Consider the following 23,539-nt stretch of genomic DNA (forward strand, 5'->3'; position numbering starts at 1 on the left):
CTGACTTTTTTTATCCCCTCCCCCCCCCCTCTCTCCCCCCTCCCTCTTTCTCTAGTCCGAGGAGGCAGGGTTGGATGTGAGAGGCAGCAGCGAGGAGAGAAGCAGCCAGGCGCCCAGAGACCCAGAAAGCGAGAGGGCACCAGAGTCCACCCTGAGCGGCACCGCCAACACCCCGACTACCACCTCTACCAGCAGCATCACCTCCAACCAGCACCACAACAACAGCGCTAGCCCCACAGCCGTCTCCAGCAGTAGCAGTAGCGGTGGCTCCAGTGGTGCCATAGGTGTTAGCATAGTTAGCCGCAGCGCTAAGGGAGCAGAGGGGAGGTCCTCCATGCAGTTCAGCACCAGACCTCCCAGTGCTGAGCCTGGCTTCATGGGGACATGGCAGCAACAGAGCACTGACCAGAGCAACCTCCTCTTCAGAATGTCCCAGCAGGTGAGTCCCCTCCTCTTCATTCAACCATCTGTTTTTCTGTCTTTTATCTTTCATGGTGATCCGTCTATTTCTTAGATGTGATGTGTCCCGCCTGTGTGTTTATTTGAGGTATAAATACCTCCCGGACTTTTTTTTTGACACTTGGTGTGTGTTTAGGTGTTGTGGTAGGTGCTGGTGGTGTGTGTGTGTGTGTGTGTGTGTGTGTGTGTGTGTGTGTGTGTGTGTGTGTGTGTGTGTGTGTGTGTGTGTGCGTGTATGTGTGTGGGAGAGAGAGAGAGGTGGGGGGGCGGGATATGTGAGTGTGTGTGGGATAATGTTTTGTTTTTGAAAGAGTTAATATTATGTGGGTTGACATGATTATTCCTCATTTTTGCATTTTTCAGTCTTCATTTTTGTGGTTTATTTGCCTTGCCATTGGGCTATTTTGTTGAATTGTAATCCTGTGCAGTTTGGGTCTGGTGTGTGAGAGAGTGTGTGTGCTTGTGAGTGTATATGCACCTGACATTGTGCACTGCACTCTTCTCCTGAAATAATGATCAAATGTTGTAATTGAATTGCATATTAGTTCCAATAAAAGACAGCATACATTTTAATGTTTACAAAAAGGGACGAAATATAAGAAGCTATGAGTTATTTCACCGGATTGTCCCCTGCCTCGTTTGGTTACGGTTGCGCTCACCCCACTCCTCCTAATTTGTCTGTGCAATATAGTTCAAAAGCAGAAATTGTAGTGTTTGTGTAACCCCGCGCTGATAAAGACTGTGGAAGAGTCGCCCTCTGGGTCAGGCTAATTGACTACATGTGGTCCGCTCAGGAAGCCTCGAACACGGGCTAGAGACAGGCAACCGTGAGTGAATAGCCAGAGCCTGGAAGAGCGATAACGGATACCTATAACTGAGGGAAGTTCACATTTCCTCCGACAACTAGCGTCCGTTATCGTTCCTGTTCACAGTCGTGTGTTTTATGACTTTGGCTTTTTTTGAGAAGTATAAAATATCTCGGCGTTCTGGTTTTTAAAGGGAGTGTGGCTGTGGGGGCGTTAGATGGTTTCATTGGTGATGTACACTGCGTTGAGGTAAAGGAGTAGAAAGAGAGAGGGGGAGTTGTAAAGGAGGGTAGTTAGTTGGTCATTAATCATAGTGGAACCTGTGTGTGTCTCCGTACCATGCACACGCTGTTACGCATGCGAAGGCCGCGGCAGGCAGACCTTGTGCAATCGCCAGTCTCTGCCGTGTCGAGTTTGAAAATAAACGGATTAGTGGTTATTTTATGAATCAGTCTTTTCTACTACTTTTATCACCGATGTTGTGCATATGAATATTGCTTTTTTAATTGAGCAATTACTTAAAGCAATTCAAAAGAAATCCGCGTTGTTTTGAGTGATTTAAACCCTGTTGCCAATATTTCCATGACTGTGTTCTCTCACCGAAATGTGTGAAATAATTTGCTCTTATTCAGTGAAATGATTCACACATGATTCCCTTTATTTGACCTTTCTCTAAATGTATGAGGCATGTGTGGAGAGTTGTCAGTAGCCTCTCTTTTTTCATGCACACCTGCACATCATATTGGACACGCATGATGCATCCTCTCACTTTCAACACATGTTTTGAGTTTGTGTGTATTATTAATATAAACTACTGCAAAGCTATTGACATGTCGATTGGAATAACGGAACCATATCGCACGAGGATGCTCCTGGCTCCGTCTCATTCGTCCTCGCGCGGCATCTGCGTGCAGGTGGATGGGCCCCGCGCTCATACACGGAGGAGCATCCAGCATCTGCTGGGACTCACGTTTCGTAATCCCCCTTTTTACAAATGCGCGCCGTTGTTTCAATATAATCAGCTGTGGGACTCGTTGTTATTTATCCTCCCTCGCACCACTTAGAAGGCATCTTTCCATGTTTAGTAGGCATGACAAAAATCCTCCAAAGAAGCCTCACCTTGACAGACTGCCTTATTGGAATCTAACCGATAATGACTTTGTGTTTGCCGAGCCGCGCGCGCCTTGGGGTATTGGGAGAAATGAGTGTTATGTGGGCTCGTGTTTCAAATCCTCCCTTTAAAGATCAGCTAAGTGACATGAGTCATGGGTGCGTTTTTATCGGTGTTAGTGCAAATGATTTCAAAGCAATCGATTGAGACGCAAAGCAGGAGCAGTATGTGTTGATGTGAGTGAGGGCATGTTGTTTACGTTACGGGTGTTGGTTGTGATTTTGCAGCGAAGAATCCATTCTCAGACCATTTGATATCCTCTGAATTTATACATTCACTGCAAAGTAGCCTACCTATACAAGTCATTAGGGAACATGCAATAATTACGTGTTCGTGTATGATTACGTTTTATTTTTTCAGTTCTTATTTTCAGTTCTAGAATAGCATGCATATGTCCAAACACAGTTTACAGCAGGTGGGCAATTATATTGCCAAGGAATGTCACCTAAAAACAAACCCAAACAATTATCTAAATTACCATAGAATGAATTGTAAAAACAATCATTTAACCTGGTTGGATATTTGTTTTTTTTGTTGTTGATATATTTAATTTATAAAATTTGCAACCTCAACGTCACACTATGTCAACAGCTGCTTCTCATATTAGAAGTGTCTTTTTACGACGAGTAATGTGCTAATTCGATGCAATCAAATCAAAATAGGAAGTGCATTTCAATTAAATGCGTACATTGCCTTTTGCATGAGTACTAATAGAGAGACAAGCAAACAGAGAGAGACATGGTTTTAATTTTGTTTAGATATCATGTCTTTTTCAATCAGGCTACCTTTTAAACGTAGTTCAAATAAACGAAATCGAAAATGCAGAAACCATGAATGGCAAAAAATTGATTGGGAAAGGGCTGGCATGTTTCGCATCGTTTCTCCAGACTTCTAGTAAGAATCATTTCATTTTTGGATTCTCTGTTTTTTTCCTTGACTGCCATCTTTTCAATGGTCGAATACATTCCATGCAAATCCAACCGTTATAATGCTTGTAATTGAAGTAAATGATTAAGAATTACAACGAAGATTACGCCTATACCCTATATAAAATGGAATATAGGCCTACCTCCTCTCTATTCGCCTGGCTTTTGGTTTTTATTTGTGTCTGTTGGTGATAAGAGGATTTATAAACATAACCTTATATTAAATGACATCTACAAAAGCAGATACACGAGTTAAATCAATAAAATAGACTCAACACATTGTCAAATAATTGCATCTGCTTTCTTTATATTTAACAATGTGCGGATCATTTTATGTATAATCTGCAGGGAAATTATTATCATATTTCGTTATGTAAACTCCCCGTAAATTATGTTAAACTATCTTTTTAAGCCTTCCACAGCATTACGGTGTAATAATATTTTGACGTCGTAATTGAGTACTTTGTTTTGGGTACATGCATGGATATTAATATCGACCTTTGCAAGTTAAACAGTCCGCAGTTAAGTGATATCACTGCGCCTCTAATTGGTCCATCACTAGTAGGCTAATTCCCCCTCAATAAACCAGCATTAAGCCATGCCATTTTATTTTCCCTTGCGCTTCAAAAGCTGAGGGGTGTGGAACAACTCAAGGATTACTTAGGGCTCGTAAAATGTTGCCGCGGCGCACCTCTTCTGTGAGGGTCTAATGCCAGTCAGGCGAAGGAAGATATCGAGGAAATCTTGAAGAAATAGGGCCGGTAGCATTTACATCGCCAGGGTATGTTTTCAATCTAAATATCTGCTCTTAATTAGCTCGCCCTTCTAAATTCTTCCCTTCTCTTCTGCAAGGCGGGTGCTGTAACGCGGCTTCCTCTGAAGTGCGACAGGTCGACTATGGGCCGAGACCTTACAGACGAGGTACAGTCGCTTCTATAGCTTGACATGTTTCTCTTATCTTCTCCGTATTGTTACAGCATCTGAGATGCTGGCATGCAGCGGTATTTGATCCCAATACAAGCAATAGGTGGATTAACACATCAGACATGTTAGTGGAAAATATAAACTATAGTAATTATGTAGGTTATTATTATTCCTAATATATGTTAATAATGGGCCAAGCATGAACACAATGGTATAATTATAATTATAATAATACTGTATTTTTTTGCTATTAAACTAGTTCAGCAATTTTCAAAATATGCCATTATACTTTTATTACTATTATTATTGTTGAGTGTTATTTAATGTTTGAAATGCCAGGTGCATGGCCTATAGCAGAGGATTCTAGCAGAACTCATGGCCTATAGCAGAGGATTCTATCAGAACTCATGGCCTATAGCAGAGGATTCTATCAGAACTCATGGCCTACAGCAGAGGATTCTATCAGAACTCATGGCCTATAGCAGAGGATTCTATCAGAACTCATGGCCTATAGCAGAGGATTCTATCAGAACTCATGGCCTATAGCAGAGGATTCTATCAGAACTCATGGCCTATAGCAGAGGATTCTATCAGAACTCATGGCCTATAGCAGAGGATTCTATCAGAACTCATGGCCTATAGCAGAGGATTCTAGCAGAACTCTGTAATAGTTCTATTGTATTTATTTCCCCTAACCACTTTGTGAATAATTCACAGTTCTAAGATTTTAAACATCTTTAAATTCATGCGTTATCATTTTCTCTGAACTATGATTACTATAGGCCTATATCAATAGATTTTTCATGTTGGTGACATTTTAACATTGTAATGGATTTCCTCTGCATGTCCTGCACTCAAGCAGAATGAACTACACATATTTAAATTAAGAAAATATACACGATGCAAAAGCAGATCAGACATTGCAATAATGTCACACTTATTTCAAACATGAGTTGCAAGAAGGGTATATGTTCAGAAGATGTGGACTGTGTACAGAGAGGACTGTGTATAGAGTACGGGGGTTGACACTGCAGTCAGGAGATATAGCAGGGCAGGCATCATCAGCATGGAGCTGTCTGTCTGTCTGTCTGTCTGGTTCATGTCAATACATTGACGGCTTAGATGGACTGCTTTACAGCGAGGTCATTACCGAACTATCGATTACATCTGCTGTATTCTGTTCAACCAATACCTCTCCATTTCTGTACCACACAATCTCTCCTTATTGCTGTCATTTTGGTTATACACATATCTGCCTGTATAATCTGTATATCTATCATTTTCAAGTGGTCCTATATTTTCTAATGTAAGATAAATATTTATATAACTTCTGTACATGTGCAACCATTTTGTTATTTCATGTGGTTTTACCCCATCAACTGAAATCTGCATTTGTGGAGTGTAGGCTATTACACCTGCCCTGCTATAGGCTGTATGTATCTGAATGTAAACCCTGCTATAGGCTGTATGTATCTGAATGTAAACCCTGCTATAGGCTGTATGTATCTGAATGTAAACCCTGCTATAGGCTGTATGTATCTGAATGTAAACCCTGCTATAGGCTGTATGTATCTGAATGTAAACCCTGCTATAGGCTGTATGTATCTGAATGTAAACCCTGCTATAGGCTGTATGTATCTGAATGTAAACCCTGCTATAGGCTGTATGTATCTGAATGTAAACCCTGCTATAGGCTGTATGTATCTGAATGTAAACCCTGCTATAGTAATATCTCTCCCTATAGGCATGGCAGACATCATATTAGATGAATAGCAGCACATCTCCTAGTTAGTTTTGTCTGAGTCAATAATGGACTTAATGTCATCCTCTTCAGTGTAGATCAGAGGGGCCTTAATTCACCTATTAACATAGTATTTCTGAGGGAGGGGTGTTTTCCCCCGTTCAGTTCATCGCTGTGCTGTTGCATGCAAGAATTTGTTAGTGTGTGTGTTTGTGTGAATAAGTATTTCTGAGGGAGGGGTGTTTTCCCCCCGTTCAGTTCATCGCTGTGCTGTTGCATGCAATAATTTGTTAGTGTGTGTTTGCATTGTTTTTTAAAAATGAGAGCGAGAGAGAAAGTGGGCTAATTTTCTAGGAGAGTGTCGTGCTCTGTTTTCCCCTCAGAGGATATATTGCCTGTGTGCTGGCTGTGTTTAACAGGCTGTTTTCCCCTCAGAGGATATGTTGCCTGTGTGCTGGCTGTGTTTAACAGGCTGTTTTCCTTCCTCTGCCGAGGCCTGTTGCATGTGTGTGTTTCTGCCTGCGTGTCTGATATAATATTTTCAGTGTCTTTTATTCCTGAGGGTTGTGTGACTACACCATACTCTGCATCTCTGATGGGCTGCATGACCACAGATACCATCATGTGTATGAGGTGTTTTCCCTTCTTATCTTTTGCATATGTTCAAGTACCTGTAGAACCAGTGAGTATGTCAGGGAAAGAGTGGCGTTTTTCTCTCTCTGTACAGGGCTGGCCCTGACTCTGCCTCCATGAGTGTGCGGGTGCGAGCTGACGTGTGTGTGGGTCTTGGCTGGCCTTGGCTGGAGGAGACGAGAGGTGAAAGGGGATATGTGGAGGAAACGCCATGCCACTTCTCTCTTTCTATGTATCCCTCTCTCTCGCTACCGCTCTCTCTCGCTACCGCTCTCTCTCTCTCTCAGCACTAATACCAGCCCCTAAGCCCTGGGGTCCACCCTCCCTCCCTCCCCCTTAGTACACTAGATGAGTAAGGTAGTCGTATCACCGGGGAAGTGACCATAGAGGAAGGGGACACTGCGTCATTGGCCCAAAGGAGGGGGACCGCTTTGGGTGTAACACAGGAAGTCCCAGTTATAGGGTCACTGTTTTCAAAGGGACAGAGGAAATGGCCCAGTCCAAGGCAATGCCTACCCAGTCACAATGAGTGAGTGATTGTATCCTAGCTGAGCGGTGGAAGTGGTACTGAGTGGCTGGGTGTTACTGTGTGGTCTGTCCTTATCTGGTTTGGATGGACTGTAGCTCTGTAGTGTTTTCATTGGCGCCGTCCTCTCTGGGCTGGAGACCGGAGTGCTCCTCACGTGTGTGTGTGTGTCTCTGGGCTGGAGACCGGAGTGATCCTCATGTGTGTGTGTGTGTGTGTGTGTGTGTGTGTGTGTGTCTCTGGGCTGGAGACCGGAGTGATCCTCACGTGTGTGTGTGTGTCTCTGGGCTGGAGACCGGAGTGATCCTCACGTGTGTGTGTGTCTCTGGGCTGGAGACCGGAGTGATCCTCACGTGTGTGTGTGTGTGTCTCTGGGCTGGAGACTGGAGTGATCCTCACGTGTGTGTGTGTCTCTGGGCTGGAGACCGGAGTGATCCTCACGTGTGTGTGTGTGTGTCTCTGGGCTGGAGACCGGAGTGATCCTCACGTGTGTGTGTGTGTGTCTCTGGGCTGGAGACCGGAGTGATCCTCACGTGTGTGTGTGTGTGTCTCTGGGTTGGAGACCGGAGTGATCCTCACGTGTGTGTGTCTCTGGGCTGGAGACCGGAGTGAGGGATCTTACCTACCGCTAATGAAGCCTGGAGGCTACTTTCTTTTTGACCTCTTCCTCGTTTCTCCTCTGTTCCCGAGCCCTGGTCCTTCCGTAACCCCGTTTCTCCTCACTCTGCCCTCCAGCCGGGCCCCAAGCCTGGGGGTCCCTGCTGGCCTTCTCTTTCTGGCTGTCACCCCCTAGAGGGGTTCAACCACTGTTAATTACACTGTGGGATCTGGGTAATTAGGGTCTGGGATGGGGGGACGACGACGACTCTGCTCTAAGGTAGCGGTCTCTCTCTCTCGCTATCTTTTTCTTTTTTCTCTCTCCATTGGTGTTGTTAGATTGGCTTGTGGGGAGTGTCAGTGAGAGTGTGCATAGTGGAGAAGTGGAGAAGGTGTAGGGGTGTGTTTAACTACGTCAGTTACTGCAGTATGGTCCTGTTATTTCTGGACGAGAGCAGAGACATGGTAGAATCTGAGGTGAGAGGAGGAGAGGAGAGCAAAGGTGTGTGTGTGTGTGTGTGTGTGTGTAAGGTGGATGTGGACCACTTGTACGTTTACCGTGTGTGTGTCTGCGTGCCCAAGTTTGTGGTTTAGATGGCATGTAGAGTTTAGGAGAGTTTAGGAGAGGGAAGACGCACAAGGTGCCATTCATTCTACTGCCACCACGTATTTATCTAAGCGTCAGGCATGAAGATATGACGTCCAAACCTATTTTTGCTTTGAACTTTTTTCAACTCGCGCGTTAAAAATAATTCACGCTGTGGACATTTAATTTAAGGCCCCCTTTTTCCTTTTAATCAGAATATGAATTAATTTGGTTATTTAATTTGCTGCGGTTATGCCATTTAATAAACATTTGTCAGTGTAGTTTGTAGTAGTTTCTGTTTCAACTGCATATTTTAATATTCATGATTTAAATTCCCTCAATCTCCCTATTTTTGCGAGGCAGACATGGAATATTAAAATGCTCTGGAGATCCTTCAATGTTCTCGTTGTTTTGTCGACTAACACACACAGTGTGTTTCGATCTCTAAGATATTCTGTTTTGTCACATCGTCAATTTCTAGTGAATTATTTTCCTACTATCGGGAGACATTCTTCATATTTTAAAACGTCTGTCTCTTGTTTGATGAAAATGCATGAATCAAACTCAGATATTTTTATTGTATTACCAGTTTATAACCGTAGAGATCAATCATTTGTACGATAGTTTGTACTTCCAATGATCTGATGAAAATAGCCTAACTAACTAAGTCTTCCCTGAGTTCGAGGGGTTATGGAATGGACATTGAAAACATCACCCAGAGTTTTCCAGCCAAGTCACAGCATATGATCTCATTTGGATTTGATCCTCAGCCTTGCATAAGACGCAGAGCTGTGACACGAAGCCTCACACTGAAACAATGTGGGCGTCATCTGTCTGCGGCTCTGTAGCACTGTAACACCGGTGTTGTGTACACCCCGTTCACCCTGTCGTCTCCCGCCTCCCGCTGCAGCTACTGATCAATATGGGACGTGAGGATCACTCACGGGGTCAGGATCACTCACGGGGTCAGGGTGATCTGTCTCCTGCATGATAACTCTGGTGTTTGGATGAAGGGATAGATGGATGGATCGACGACTGGAGTGGGTTGGAGAGACAGAGTGTCTTCTAATAGTGTTTTCTTTGTGAACGTACTGTGTTGGGGTCGTTGCTACAACAGCAGTGTATGCGTACGGAGTCTGTGTGTGAGTGTGTGTGTGTGTGTGTGTGTGTGTTCAGGAACGACAGCAATGCAGGGCCATCTGCTTGTGTCTTATCAGGGAGATGAGTCCTCCACCAGCCTTTTCCCATGGACCCCCTCCTACTTCTTACAGGCCCTGAGAGAGAGAGAGAGAGAGAGAGTGTGTGTGTGTGTGTGTGTGTGTGTGTGTGTGTGCCGCACCCAGACCTCTCACACACACCTCACACCCCACTGTGTTGCACACTCTGAAACAGAGCTGTCCGTCTACCCCACCGGTTAAAACCATTATAAATACCAAATACAGGATATTCAGAAACTGGCTAGCAGCTTGTTTGTTTTCACCTTATGTTGTACACAATCTCTAGTGTCCAGTTCAACATTAAATTGTCTTTCCTGGTTTTGGGTAAAAAAGGTCCACATGTTTTGCTTATTATGATCTCCGGAGAGAAAGATAGAATGATCAAGCTGGATTCTATTCTGTTATATTCCTGAAGGTGCTAGTGGATTTATGAGATGTTTATAGGCCATTGTGTGTTTGTCTGTCAAATGGTTTATTTAGTCTTGGTGTGTTGTAAACAACGATAATGTTAGCTGCCAGTGTGTTGCTAGCTAATCCCTGTGTATTGATGTGTGTGTGGCCTATGGCCCTGTCAGTGCTGGGCTTACAGCAACAACTACCACACAGCAGGAAACCATATGCTAACAAGGTTATTAAACTCTTTTTACAGTCTTATAGCAGTGTAATAATATGATTAAGACATGCTTTTTATACACAACACTGAGGCGACGGGCATCGTCTAATAATATGGAAATAACGATTATTCATTATTTTATCTGAAATTTGACATTGCATGTTCCTTCTGGGAAAAAATACAATTCTTCTCGTCTATATCCACCATGTAATGATGATGGTGAATATTGTAGATGTGTGTAGTAGAGGTTGTACTGTAGCTACAGAGGCCATATGTAGTCCCTATGATCTGTAAAGAACGGAGACATCTAACTGGCAGGGAGTTTGATTCAGTCTAGAGCTCTGAACCATAGAAATACACTATATTACAAATAGAAATATATTAACTAGATAAAGGACAGTTGGATTTTATGCAGAGCTACAGTTTGATACAGTATGTTTGGGTAAAACAGAGTTGGGCCGATGCGATTCAGATTGTATAAAAAGGCTTTTTTGACAAATCTCTATTTCTATTTTTCAAGCATTGCCCATAATCACCCCAATCTTGGATGGCGCTGCCTGTTCAAATACATGAAAAGGTGTGGGTATTTCTCTCTCTTCTCCTTTTCAGAGTGAGGGTCTTTATTTTTCTTTGGCCTGCCTAAGTTTCCTGCGGTGGGGGGAAGTCGTCGGTCGGTGCGGAGCGAAGGGGAACGAGGGGAAGTGGCTGTTTGAATAGAGTGTTGCTCAGGATGTCACCACCCCACAGCCTGCCTAATGAGGGGACATTAGCACCGTGGCCTGGCCCCCGACACACACGCACACACACAGGCACACAGGCACGTGCGTACACACACACACACACACACACACATTCTGCTCAGGGGCTGACAAGGCCGGAATGAAGCAGCTGTCGCCAGGCCTGCGGGACTGAGGGGGTCCAAGGGGCAGAGGGAGCAGAAGATGTTCAAGACCTGGGAGGCAACCAATGTAGCCACTGTGACCTGGGTAGTGCCACTGACACACAGCGCCACCATAAGTCAGCACACAATTAGCAGGAACACACACTCACACACTTGTGGAGTGCAACGTGGACACACACAAAATACACACACTCAGACGTGCATAATATTATTTTCCTTCCACAAAGGTTTATTCAGAGATATTTGGCACTTCCATCTGTAGACATGACTTGGTATTGTCCCTGAGCGAGGAGGAATGTGACACACCGTTGACCCACACTAAGAGACATGAACTTGTGCATACATACTTTCACAGGGGGCCCATCCTGTTATTCCTCCTGACTTGTTTTTTTTTGTTTGCGTTGGAACTGTGCCAGTGCCACAAGCAGGTTGATGGCCTACTATTTTTACCAGCAGCCAGGTCTAAGGACCCCTCCTCTATACCAACAGCCAATTTGTCCTTTCAACGCAGACGACAAAGGAAAAAACACTCACGCTTACCTCTCAAGGAACACAACCCTTTCATTTTTCAGTTAGCGCAACGGCTAATTCGGTCCCTGTTATTTCACATAATGCCGAGGAAGAATTGCTACTATTATTATTGCCGGTGGACCGTTATTATCTCTGGCTATTTAAGGAGGTAGATAATGATGGTAATTTGACTTGTTCTGCGGCGCTCGGAGGTCGACTGACTTTCCCCCCCCCCTGATAATGCGACACTCACTGTGTGTGTGTGTGTGTGTGTGTGTGTGTGTGTGTGTGTGTTAATGTGTTATAGCACTTGGGATGTGCTAGAACATTGTTGCTCTAATCAAAACCAAGCCTCTACGGCTCCCTGTTTGGACCAAACATGTCATTACCAAAGTATTGTACAGAGAGAAAAACGACAGGGCAATTTGTTCTTTTGAATAATGATTGTGCTCTGTGTCTACTTTGACAAGACATACTGTAACCTAGGTGATGTGGGGCCGACTACAGCTGAGGTCTGGACGACCAGACAACTTCCTCTCCTTCTTTCTTTCCCGTCTTTCTTCATAAGCCTTCCCCCTCTCTTCTTCCTCGTTTGTTCCCCTCCTCCATCTTTCTGTGTGTGTCTATCCATCTCTCCCCCTCTGCTGCTGTAATCTGCTGTGTGACGGTTGGAGACGTGGGGAGGATTGTGGGGAGGATTGTAGGGAGGGTCTGGAGAGAGGAGAGGAGTGGTACTGGTGAGGTTGGGCTCATGGCCAACAGCATTTTAGACTAAAGCCATCGCTCTCTTTCACACACACGAATGAACACACACGCACACACACACACACACACACACACACACACACACACACACACACACACACACACACACACACACACACACACACACACACACACACACACACGCTTGCACACAAACACACGCACACAGCAATTACACACACACAGAATGCCTTAATTTGTGTTAATACTTAAAGAAAAGCATCACCTCGCCCATCGGCAGTCATAGTTCTCACACAACGGTTCAACATTTTTATCCAGAAAGAAATCAGGAAGTCCCACCTTGAAAGATGGTTAAACAGGCTAACTAGCGTCTTCCATTAGCGACGTGTTGGGGCAACATGTGCTTGTTTACCCTCTCTTCCTGTTTCTAAAGATGTTTGTGCTGTTAGATTAATAGCATTTAATGGCCACTGTTAAACACAGCTGTTTCACCATCTTAGAACGTGTGTTTTTAAGGTGAGCTGCAACACTGGGTGGTGTGTGTGTGTGTGTGTGTGTGTGTGTGTGTGTGCGTGTGCGTGTGCGCTCGTTGCAGATAGTATGTGGGCTGGTGTGGGAGAGGCTGTTCGTGCTGTCACTGAGTGGAACCATACCTACACACACACACACACACACACACAGGGAGGGTATGTTTGACAATTTCTTAGCTAAGAAGAAAGTTGCATGAGAGACCTGCACCGACACTGAACTCCACTTTAAAGCTGCTCCTTCATGGAACCTGTTCCTACAGCATCATCAGTTATGGAGCACCATCACACTCTGCCTTTCTCAATCCATAATGCCAATCAAGTCACAAATGATCTTGTTTGCTCCGTGTGATGGACTTCAAATGAACTAGCTGGCGTATCCCAGGCAACTAGGCAGAGGTGAGAGGTCGCGGCCCTAAGTGTGTGACCTCTTGGCCCCTCGTAACCCCCCCCACCCCCCCACCCCGGCTGTTTCACACCACTCAGCTAAAGAGGCTGTTTCCCATCTTACACAAAGGGACAAAGTGAAAAGTCTGGTAACAAGCGAAAACGGAGCTGTGTGTGTGCTGGAGTGATGGTGTGTGTGTGTGTGCCAGCATCAGGCACTCTGGAGCCGTGTGTGTGTGTTTCCTGTGTGTGTGTCCTTAGTTTGTAATGGATACTCACACTCACATTTTCTCTGTTGATGTTTTCATTTAAATGGCGTGGCCCACCTTTCCTATTGTCGGGAAACACACAGTGGTAAGTGCTTTGTTGGAACCCTGTCCGTATACATGACGTGTGGAACTCCAAAAAACATTGAATATTTCATGGCACATAATCCATTAGACATGTTTCCCCTCTGAACATTATAAACATGAAGCTTTTTGTTTGTCATGAAGATGCTTCACACTGCAGCTTGTTGATCTTTGCTTTGTACAGGGGAGGAGCTTTGACACCAATAGATTTATCAATAAGATTTATGGCCATTTTCCCATCTATCCGCTAACCTCGTAAATTTACAGCTTTAACCTCGTGTCACCCCGGGTCGTAGGTCACATCCGGCGAGTCTTTGCGCCTCATCGATCTTCCGCCCCACCTCCATCGCCCCCAAATATGACACGATCAGAAAAGAATCCGATAATGTGGTAGCGATTTGAGAGATTTCGAGTCGTTGGTGGCACGGGTGATTACAGCACGGTGAAAATGACACTACACTTCCCGTATGATTCAGAGAGATGAGGGGATAGAACCCGATCAGATGCTGAGATCAATTGATAATAGGTATGAAATCACAGAGGTGATTAGAAATGGTCGGCCATGTTGTTAAATGCTGTCAGATCTGTTAAGAGGAGGCTAACACCTCTCAGCTTGCAAGGGAGTAATAGCATCAGCCGTAACTCCATCCGCCGGCAAGTGTGTGTGTGTGTGTGTGTGTGTGTGTGTGTGTGTGTGTGTGTGTGTGTGTGTGTGTGTGTGTGTGTGTGTGTGTGTGTGTGTGTGTGTGCTGTGCGTGCGTGTGTGCGTGCGTGCGTCGTGTAAAGCAGTGTGAGCACGCATCAAGGAAAGAGCCCCGAGGTAGCTCCTGGCATTTTATTGCAGCCACCAGACGCCTGTCACTGGTGGAAGAAAAAGAACAGGGGATGAGGAGGAGGAGAGGAGAGGGGGAGGAGATGGGAGGAGGAGGGCGGGGGCCACCACTGCTTCAAATCATGTCACGTAGCGCTAATTCATACGCCCTCATTAGAGCAAGAGAAGGGACCAGAGGGCCGGGTGTACACACACACACACCCACCACAACACACACACACACACACACACACACACACACACACACACACACACACACACACACACACACACACACACACACACACACACACACACACTCCTCCCACACACACACACACACACACACACACTCCTCCCACACACACACACACACACACACTCCTCCCACACAGACACACAGGCATGCCCACAGCAGACGACACTCCCGCTCCAGCGCGGCAGCGGTACAGCAGGGCCAGTTTGGGGAATAGAAAATTGCTTTCTCAGGAAGGCCCCGGCCAATTAAAGGCCTGCCCGTATTGAATGTCAAGTGTTAATTTAGGCTCCACTCCTCCTCTCCATCCCTCCCTCCCCCAACCCCCTCCAGTTTCCCATCAGTGAGGGCACTGAGGGGGAGGAGGGGAGGGGAAGGGTTTCTGAGATGAGCAAATACATGTCAAGTCAAAGTTGATTGCCTGAAGGCCCCGGCGTATTATGTGTCACAGACAAGTGGCAAATGTGCCCCCCTCCCGTTCCCCTCTCACCCCTGGGGACCAGGAGAGAGGGATGGAGCGGGGGACGGAGGGAGGAAGGGATTAACTGTACTGCAGTGATAAGAATGGGAGGTTTACATTGGGGAGGAGAGGGGAGGAAGTAGAGGACAGAGAGAGAAGAGAGGACAGGAGAGAGGACAGAAGAGAGGACAGGAGAGAGGACAGAAGAGAGGACAGAAGAGAGAAGAGAGAGGACAGAAGCTTGTTGGTGTTGTTATATGGGACAGTTGGTTGGCACATTCCCATGGACAGGTTGAATTTAGTCCTCTTCCTCTGCGTGTTCTGAAGGAGCTTGTATTGAGAACAAGTCATTCAGTCAGAAACTAAAACAATTATTGACACTTAAAAATATTGCAAATATTAAGTTTGTCATTGATAAAGAAAATATCCCAGTAAGCTAAAGATTTACTGTTGACAAATCTGTCTTGAAATAGTTTTATTAATCATCCTTTTCAACGTGTACAGTACCAGTCAAAAGTTTGGACAGCCCTCTCATTCCAGGGTTTTTCTTTACTATTTTCTACATTGCATTAAATAAAATATATGGAATCATGTAGTTAGCAAAAAAGTGTTAAACAAATCTAAATATATTTTAGATTTTAGATTCTTCAAAGTAGCCACCCTTTGCCTTGATGGCTTTGCACACTCTTGGCACAGCATATTGTATGACATTCCATTAGATACAGTTGTGTGTTCAACCAGGCCTTATAGACATGAGCTGAAATGGAAGGAGAGTTGTGTGTGAGGCCAGGCCTTATAGACATGAGCTGAAATGGAAGGAGAGTTGTGTGTGAGGCCAGGCCTTATAGACATGAGCTGAAATGGAAGGAGAGTTGTGTGTGAGGCCAGGCCTTATAGACATGGGCTGACATGGAAGGAGAGTTGTGTGTGAGGCCAGTCAACTGATGGTAAATGTCCACCTCCTTACCTACCTGATCTAATAGACGGACACTTAGTCTTCATGGTTACATTATCTGTCTTACGAGCTGGAGGCTGCACTCTTTACATTTGCAATTGGCACTGTTTGTCTCTCTATCTCCCCCTCCTCTCATTCCTTCACTCACTCACTCACTCACTCACTCACTCACTCACTCACTCACTCACTCACTCACTCACTCACTCACTCACTCACTCACTCACTCACTCACTCACTCACTCACTCACTCACTCACTCACTCACTCACTCACTCACTAAGCTGGCCTATAGACATGAGTTCATTCAGCAGAATGCATATTAACCTCACTAGGGTATGTGGGATGGTAGCGTCCCACCTCGTCAACAGCCAGTGAAACTGCAGGGCGCCAAATTCAAAACAACAGAAATCCCATAATTAAAATTCCTCAGACACACAAGTATTTTACACCATTTTAAAGATACACTTGTTGTAAATCCAGCCACAGCCGATTTCAAAAAGGCTTTACGACGAAAGCACACCAAACGATTATGTTAGGTCAGAGCCAAGTCACAGAAAAACACAGCCATTTTTCCAGCCAAAGAGAGGAGTCCCAAAAAGCAGAAATAGAGTTAAAATTAATCACTAACCTTTGATGATCTTCCTGAGATGACACTCATAGGACTTCATGTTACACTATATATGTATGTTTTGTTCGGTAAAGTTCATATTTATATCCAAAAATCTGAGTTTACATTGGCGTGTTATGTTCAGTAGTTCCAAAACATCCAGTGATTTTACAGAGAGCCACATCAATTTACAGAAATACTCATAATAAACTTTGCTGAAAGATACAACTGTTATATATGGAAGTTTAGATCCAGTTCTCCTTAATGCAACCGCTGTGTCAGATTTTTAAAAAACGTTATGGAAAAAGCACACCATGCAATAATCTGAGTACAGCGCTCAGAGCCCAAACAACCCAAACAGATATCCTCCATGTTGTGTAGTCAACAGAAGTCAGAAATAGCATTATAAATATTCACTTACCTTTGATGATCTTCATCAGAATGCACTCCCAGGAATCCCAGTTCCGCAATAAATGTTTGTTTTATTCGATAATGTCCATAATTTATGTCCAAATACCTCCTTTATGTTAGCGCGTTTAGCCCAGTAATCAAAATTCATGAGGCGCGATCACTAGGTGCAGACGAAAAGTCAAAAGGTTCCGTTACAGTCCGTAGAAACATGCCAAACAATGTATAGAATCAATCTTTAGGATGTTTTTAACATAAATCTTCAATAATGTTCCAACTGGAGAATTCCTTTGTCTTCAGAAATGCAATGGAATGCAAGCTAACTATCATGTGAACGCACATGGTCAGCTCGTGGCTCTCTGGCAGACCTCTGACTCAATCCCCTCTCATTCGCCCCCACTTCACAGTAGAAGCATCAAACACGGTTCTAAAGACTGTTGACATCTAGTGGAAGCCTTAGGAAGTGCAATATGACCCCATAGACACTGTGTATTCAATAGGCAAAGAGTTGAAAAACTACAAACCTCAGATTTCCCACTTCCTGGTTGGATCTTTTCTCAGGTTTTTGCCTGCCATATGAGTTCTGTTATACTCACAGACATCATTCAGTTTTAGAAACTTCAGAGTGTTTTCTATCCAAATCTACTAATTATATGCATATTCTAGCTTTTATGGCTGAGTAGCAGGCAGATTCATTTGGGCACTCTTTTCATCCAAAATTCCCAATGCTGCCCCCTACCCTAGAGAAGTTAATACATTGTTGACAATTCTCTGTCTTGGAGTTGTCTTAGCCAACCCTCTGCTACATGCGTTAGTCAAATCCCCCATCACTCCTATATTCCTATATTCCTCTGTGCCTGTGTGTGTGTGTGTGTGTGTGTGTGTGTGTGTGTGATGACGGCAATGTTGTGAAATTGAATGGAGAGAGTGAGTATGGATCATTCTCCCGTGTGTTTTTAGTGCCTGATCTGCAGAAAGACACACACAGGTGCCACTGATACGAGGGTTCAGGTACTTTGTCAGAACATATTTAGACAGAACAACTTAAATACTTTCTGGTAATTCATTGGTCATTGTAAGACAACAGAGGGGGGTAACATTTAGATTGAGTTTTGACCACCCCCCCCCACACACACACACTCCTCTCTCGACGCTCCTTTCTCCTGTCTGACATGCAGAGGCGTGAGGCCCTCAGCTTTGCCCCTCAGATCTCTCCAGAGGCTCACTGGGAACAATAGAAGCATGACAGACAGGTTTTCACAGCCCGCTGGCAAACAGGCACAAGGCTTTACCATGGGCCGGCGTTCTGGTCAGGGCCTCTCAGTGGCCCCCAGGCAGGGCTTTTGTCCCCTCTACAAAGGTCACCACACACAACACTCACAAATGAACAAATGAGCCACACAATAGAGGACGGTGGTGGAGTGAAAACACATGACCACTAACCCTGCTAGGCGGTGGACTGAGAACTTTTTAGGGGATGTTGTAGTGGTGGCAGTAAAGGGATAACTTGGTGTTAGTGGTGGGATTCAGTGGCCCTGTGCTACAGTATGTACTGTTATTACAGCCTTGGACAAACTGAAGTGGATACTGTACATCTATGCAGAGTTCTAGTGAAGAGGAACTAATCCAGTACTTGGTCATCAATAGGCCCATCCACCCCCACCTCCACCCAGCCCCAGGAGAGAGGCAGGTAGATGAACCCCACGACGGGAGCCCTATCTGTGGGTAGATATAGTGATGACTGCAGGGCGCTGGGGCTCCACTACTTAGTGCCCTGTCAGGCCCTGACGGATCACCCCGACTTGGGGATCTATGGAGAGGGGATCGGAGGGAGGGATGGAGGGAGCACTGAGTGGACAGGGCTGTAGGGAGAAGAGAGAAAGGGCACTGGTCTTACTGGTTATATCTCTTTCTAGACTGGTCCCCCCTCTTTCTTTTCTCGCTCTTTCTCTCACTCTCTCTCTGTTTCTTTCTCGCCCTCTGTTTTCTGTGGATGATGAATGTAGGAAGTCAGACATCTGACACAGATGGATCATGTCTGTGTACGGAGAGATAGAGATGAACACATTACTGTCCCTTAATGTGAATAACCCCAGACCACCAGACGCACACACACACACACACACACACACACACACACACACACACACACACACACACACACACACACACACACACACACACACACACACACACACACACACACACACACACACACACACACACACACACACACACACACACACACACGCTGATGCGTCTAGCCAGTTCAGAGTAGGGATTGTACTCCTCAAGTGGCATTGATTTGTTAAAGTGCTGAATTAGCAAGAGCTGCCCAGCTGCCGTCTCCTCCTCTCTCTCTCTGTATGGTGCTGCGGTGGGCCCATTTTCTCTCTAACAACTCTTCTGCCTCTCTCCCTCTCTCACACACACACACACACACACACACACACACACACACACACACACACACATACACATACACACACACATCCTGACAACACACAGACATGCCTCAGCTGCGAACCATCCGCCCTTCACATCGCCATAATGTAAGTCACACACACCAAACCTACCACATACTTGACACAACACACCAAACCTACCACATACTTGACACAACACACCAAACCTACCACAAACTTGACACAACACACCAAACCTACCACAAACTTGACACAACACACCAAACCTACCACAAACTTGACACAACACACCAAACCTACCACAAACTTGACACAACACACCAAACCTACCACAAACTTGACACAACACACCAAACCTCCCACAAACCTGACACAACACACTAAACCTCCCACAAACCTGACACAGCACACCAAACCTTCAATAAACCTGACACAACACACTAAACCTCCCACAAACCTGACACAACACACCAAACCTTCAATAAACCTGACACAACACACCAAACCTCCCACAAACCTGACACAACACACTAAACCTTCCATAAACCTGACACAACACACCAAACCTCCCACAAACCTGACACAACATACCAAACCTACCACAAACCTGACACAAACACACCAAATCTTCTACAAACCTGACACAAACACTATTTTAACAGGAAGCAATTCCACTCCTGAGATCTCCTCCACTCCTGAGTGGCCAATATAATTCAGGACCCCTAGGAATGCATTTCAGGGCTGCCCTGGCATTTGCCTGCTTTATTCCTCCAGCTGAGAAGTCTCAACATAGCAGCAGTTGGCCTGTCTCTCCTCTCTCGTCCTGAGTGTGGCCCTGCTTTATTAGCCAGACAAAGTGTGTGTGTGTCTGTGTCTGTCTATGACCGTGTGCTAGCCAGCCAAAAAAGTGTTCCATGGCCCCAGCTCCCAAGGTTCCTAGACAGGACAGGGCGGCGGAGTGGAGAGGAAGGGGGGGACGGATTTAATGGCTGCACATACAGCAGGGTAATATCCCGAGCAGAGCTTGGCCTGCTCAGTGTAGGCCCACACACAGTGACATGGACCCGTGCTGCTAGCCCTGCTCCCAGGCACACCTACCTACCTACCTACCCATCCAACACTGGATGGCTTTCACTCTGTCTCATACGTCTAACAAGGACTTGTTGCAATGCTTTCAACTGTAATTCGCTTCAGAGTCAGTCGTAATAGACTAATGCTATGTCATTAATTTCCAGTTGATTTAAAGGCAGTGTTGAGAGAAAGTTCAGAGTTGAGGTAGTGTAGTGGTAAGTAGGCTAGAGCTGTAGTTATGGTGAAGAATTTAATTTACTATTCGCTAGATTAGTCCTGTGTTTTGTCATGATTCGGTGGCCCATCATGTCGTGCTGGTAGACTACAGTGTGTTCTGGGTGGTAACCACAGTGTGTTCTGTATCGTAGACTACAGTGTGTTCTGGGCGGTAGACTACAGTGTGTTCTGGGTGGTAGACTACAGTGTGTTCTAGGTGGTAGACTACAGTGTGTTCTGGGTGGTAGACTACAGTGTGTTCTGGGTGGTAGACTACAGTGTGTTCTGGGTGGTAGTCTACAGTGTCTTCTGGGTGGTAGACTACAGTGTGTTCTGTGTGGTAGTCTACAGTGTGTTCTGGGTGGTAGACTACAGTGTGTTCTGTGTGGTAGACTACAGTGTGTTCTGTGTGGTAGACTACAGTGTGTTCTGGGTGGTAGTCTACAGTGTGTTCTGTGTGGTAGACTACAGTGTTCTGGGTGGTAGTCTACAGTGTGTTCTGGATGGTAGACTACAGTGTGTTATGTGTGGTAGACTACAGTGTGTTCTGTGTGGTAGACTACAGTGTGTTCTGGGTGGTAGACTACAGTGTGTTCTGGGTGGTAGACTACAGTGTGTTCTGGGTGGTAGACTACAGTGTGTTCTGGGTGGTAGATTACAGTGTGTTCTGGGTGGTAGACTACAGTGTGTTCTGGGTGGTAACCACAGTGTGTTCTGGGTGGTAGAATACAGTGTGTTCTGTGTGGTAGACTACAGTGTGTTCTGTATGGTAGACTACAGTGTGTTCTGGGTGGTAGACTACAGTGTGTTCTGGGTGGTAGACTACAGTGTGTTCTGTGTGGTAGACTACAGTGTGTTCTGTGTGGTAGACTACAGTGTGTTCTGGGTGGTAGACTACAGTGTGTTCTGGTGGTAGACTACAGTGTGTTCTGGGTGGTAGACTACAGTGTGTTCTGGGTGGTAGACTACAGTGTGTTCTGGGTGGTAGACTACAGTGTGTTCTGGGTGGTAGACTACAGTGTGTTCTGGGTGGTAGACTACAGTGTGTTCTGGGTGGTAGACTACAGTGTGTTCTAGGTGGTAGACTACAGTGTGTTCTGTGTGGTAGTCTACAGTGTTGTTCTGTGTGGTAGACTACAGTGTGTTCTGTGGTAGACTACAGTGTGTTCTGGGTGGTAGACTACAGTGTGTTCTGGGTGGTAGACTACAGTGTGTTCTGGGTGGTAGATTACAGTGTGTTCTGGGTGGTAGACTACAGTGTGTTCTGGGTGGTAGACTACAGTGTGTTCTGGGTGGTAGACTACAGTGTGTTCTGTGTGGTAGACTACAGTGTGATCTGTGTGGTAGACTACAGTGTGTTCTGGGTGGTAGACTACAGTGTGTTCTGGGTGGTAACCACAGTGTGTTCTGTGTGGTAGACTACAGTGTGTTCTGTGTGGTAGTCTACAGTGTGTTCTGGGTGGTAGACTACAGTTTGTTCTGGGTGGTAGTCTACAGTGTGTTCTGGGTGGTAGACTACAGTGTGTTCTGGGTGGTAGACTACAGTGTGTTCTGGACTACAGTGTGTTCTGGTAGACTACAGTGTGTTCTAGGTGGTAGACTACAGTGTGTTCTGTATCGTAGTCTACAGTGTGTTCTGAGTGGTAGACTACAGTGTGTTCTGTGTGGTAGACTACAGTGTGTTCTGGGTGGTAGACTACAGTGTGTTCTGGGTGGTAGACTACAGTGTGTTCTGTGTTCTGGTAGACTACAGTGTGTTCTGTATCGTAGACTACAGTGTGTTCTGTGTGGTAGACTACAGTGTGTTCTGTATCGTAGACTACAGTGTGTGTGTTAGACTACAGTGTGTTCTGGTAGACTACAGTGTGTTCTACAGACTACAGTGTGTTCTGTGTGGTAGACTACAGTGTGTTCTGGGTGGTAGACTACAGTGTGTTCTGTGTGGTAGACTACAGTGTGATCTGTGTGGTAGACTACAGTGTGTTCTGGGTGGTAGACTACAGTGTGTTCTGGGTGGTAGACTACAGTGTGTTCTAGGTGGTAGACTACAGTGTGTTCTGTATCGTAGTCTACAGTGTGTTCTGAGTGGTAGACTACAGTGTGTTCTGTGTGGTAGACTACAGTGTGTTCTGGGTGGTAGACTACAGTGTGTTCTGTGTGGTAGACTACAGTGTGTTCTGTGTGGTAGACTACAGTGTGATCTGTGTGGTAGACTACAGTGTGTTCTGGGTGGTAGACTACAGTGTGTTCTGGGTGGTAACCACAGTGTGTTCTGTGTGGTAGACTACAGTGTGTTCTGTGTGGTAGTCTACAGTGTGTTCTGGGTGGTAGACTACAGTTTGTTCTGGGTGGTAGTCTACAGTGTGTTCTGGGTGGTAGACTACAGTGTGTTCTGGGTGGTAGACTACAGTGTGTTCTGGGTGGTAGACTACAGTGTGTTCTAGGTGGTAGACTACAGTGTGTTCTGTATCGTAGTCTACAGTGTGTTCTGAGTGGTAGACTACAGTGTGTTCTGTGTGGTAGACTACAGTGTGTTCTGGGTGGTAGACTACAGTGTGTTCTGGGTGGTAGACTACAGTGTGTTCTGTGTGGTAGACTACAGTGTGTTCTGGTGGTAGACTACAGTGTGTTCTGTGTGGTAGACTACAGTGTGTTCTGTGGTAGACTACAGTGTGTTCTGTGTGGTAGAGTGTGTTCTACAGTGTGTTCTGGGTGGTAGACTACAGTGTG

At 45.4% G+C, this 23,539-nt stretch overlaps 1 protein-coding gene across 5 annotated transcripts in view; it reads left to right on the forward strand.

Annotated features, from left to right (window-relative positions):
- Window positions 1-23,539, forward strand: part of bnc2 (basonuclin 2) — a 165,338-nt gene that overhangs the window by 1,418 nt on the left and 140,381 nt on the right. For 4 of the 5 annotated variants that reach the window (XR_006083003.1, XM_042318914.1, XM_042318911.1 and 1 more), the window contains exons 2-3: window positions 56-439; window positions 4,215-4,283. Coding sequence is in view for 4 of the 5 variants with exons in the window: in XM_042318914.1 (XP_042174848.1) it covers window positions 56-439; window positions 4,215-4,283 (453 nt within the window). In the remaining variant the exon portion in view is untranslated. The remainder of the gene's footprint in view (window positions 1-55; window positions 440-4,214; window positions 4,284-23,539) is intronic. The other variant, XM_042318912.1, reaches the window with a different exon arrangement.

The sequence above is a fragment of the Oncorhynchus tshawytscha genome, unplaced genomic scaffold, assembly GCF_018296145.1.
Source record: "Oncorhynchus tshawytscha isolate Ot180627B unplaced genomic scaffold, Otsh_v2.0 Un_contig_5990_pilon_pilon, whole genome shotgun sequence".
Classification (NCBI taxonomy): Eukaryota; Metazoa; Chordata; class Actinopteri; order Salmoniformes; family Salmonidae; genus Oncorhynchus; species Oncorhynchus tshawytscha.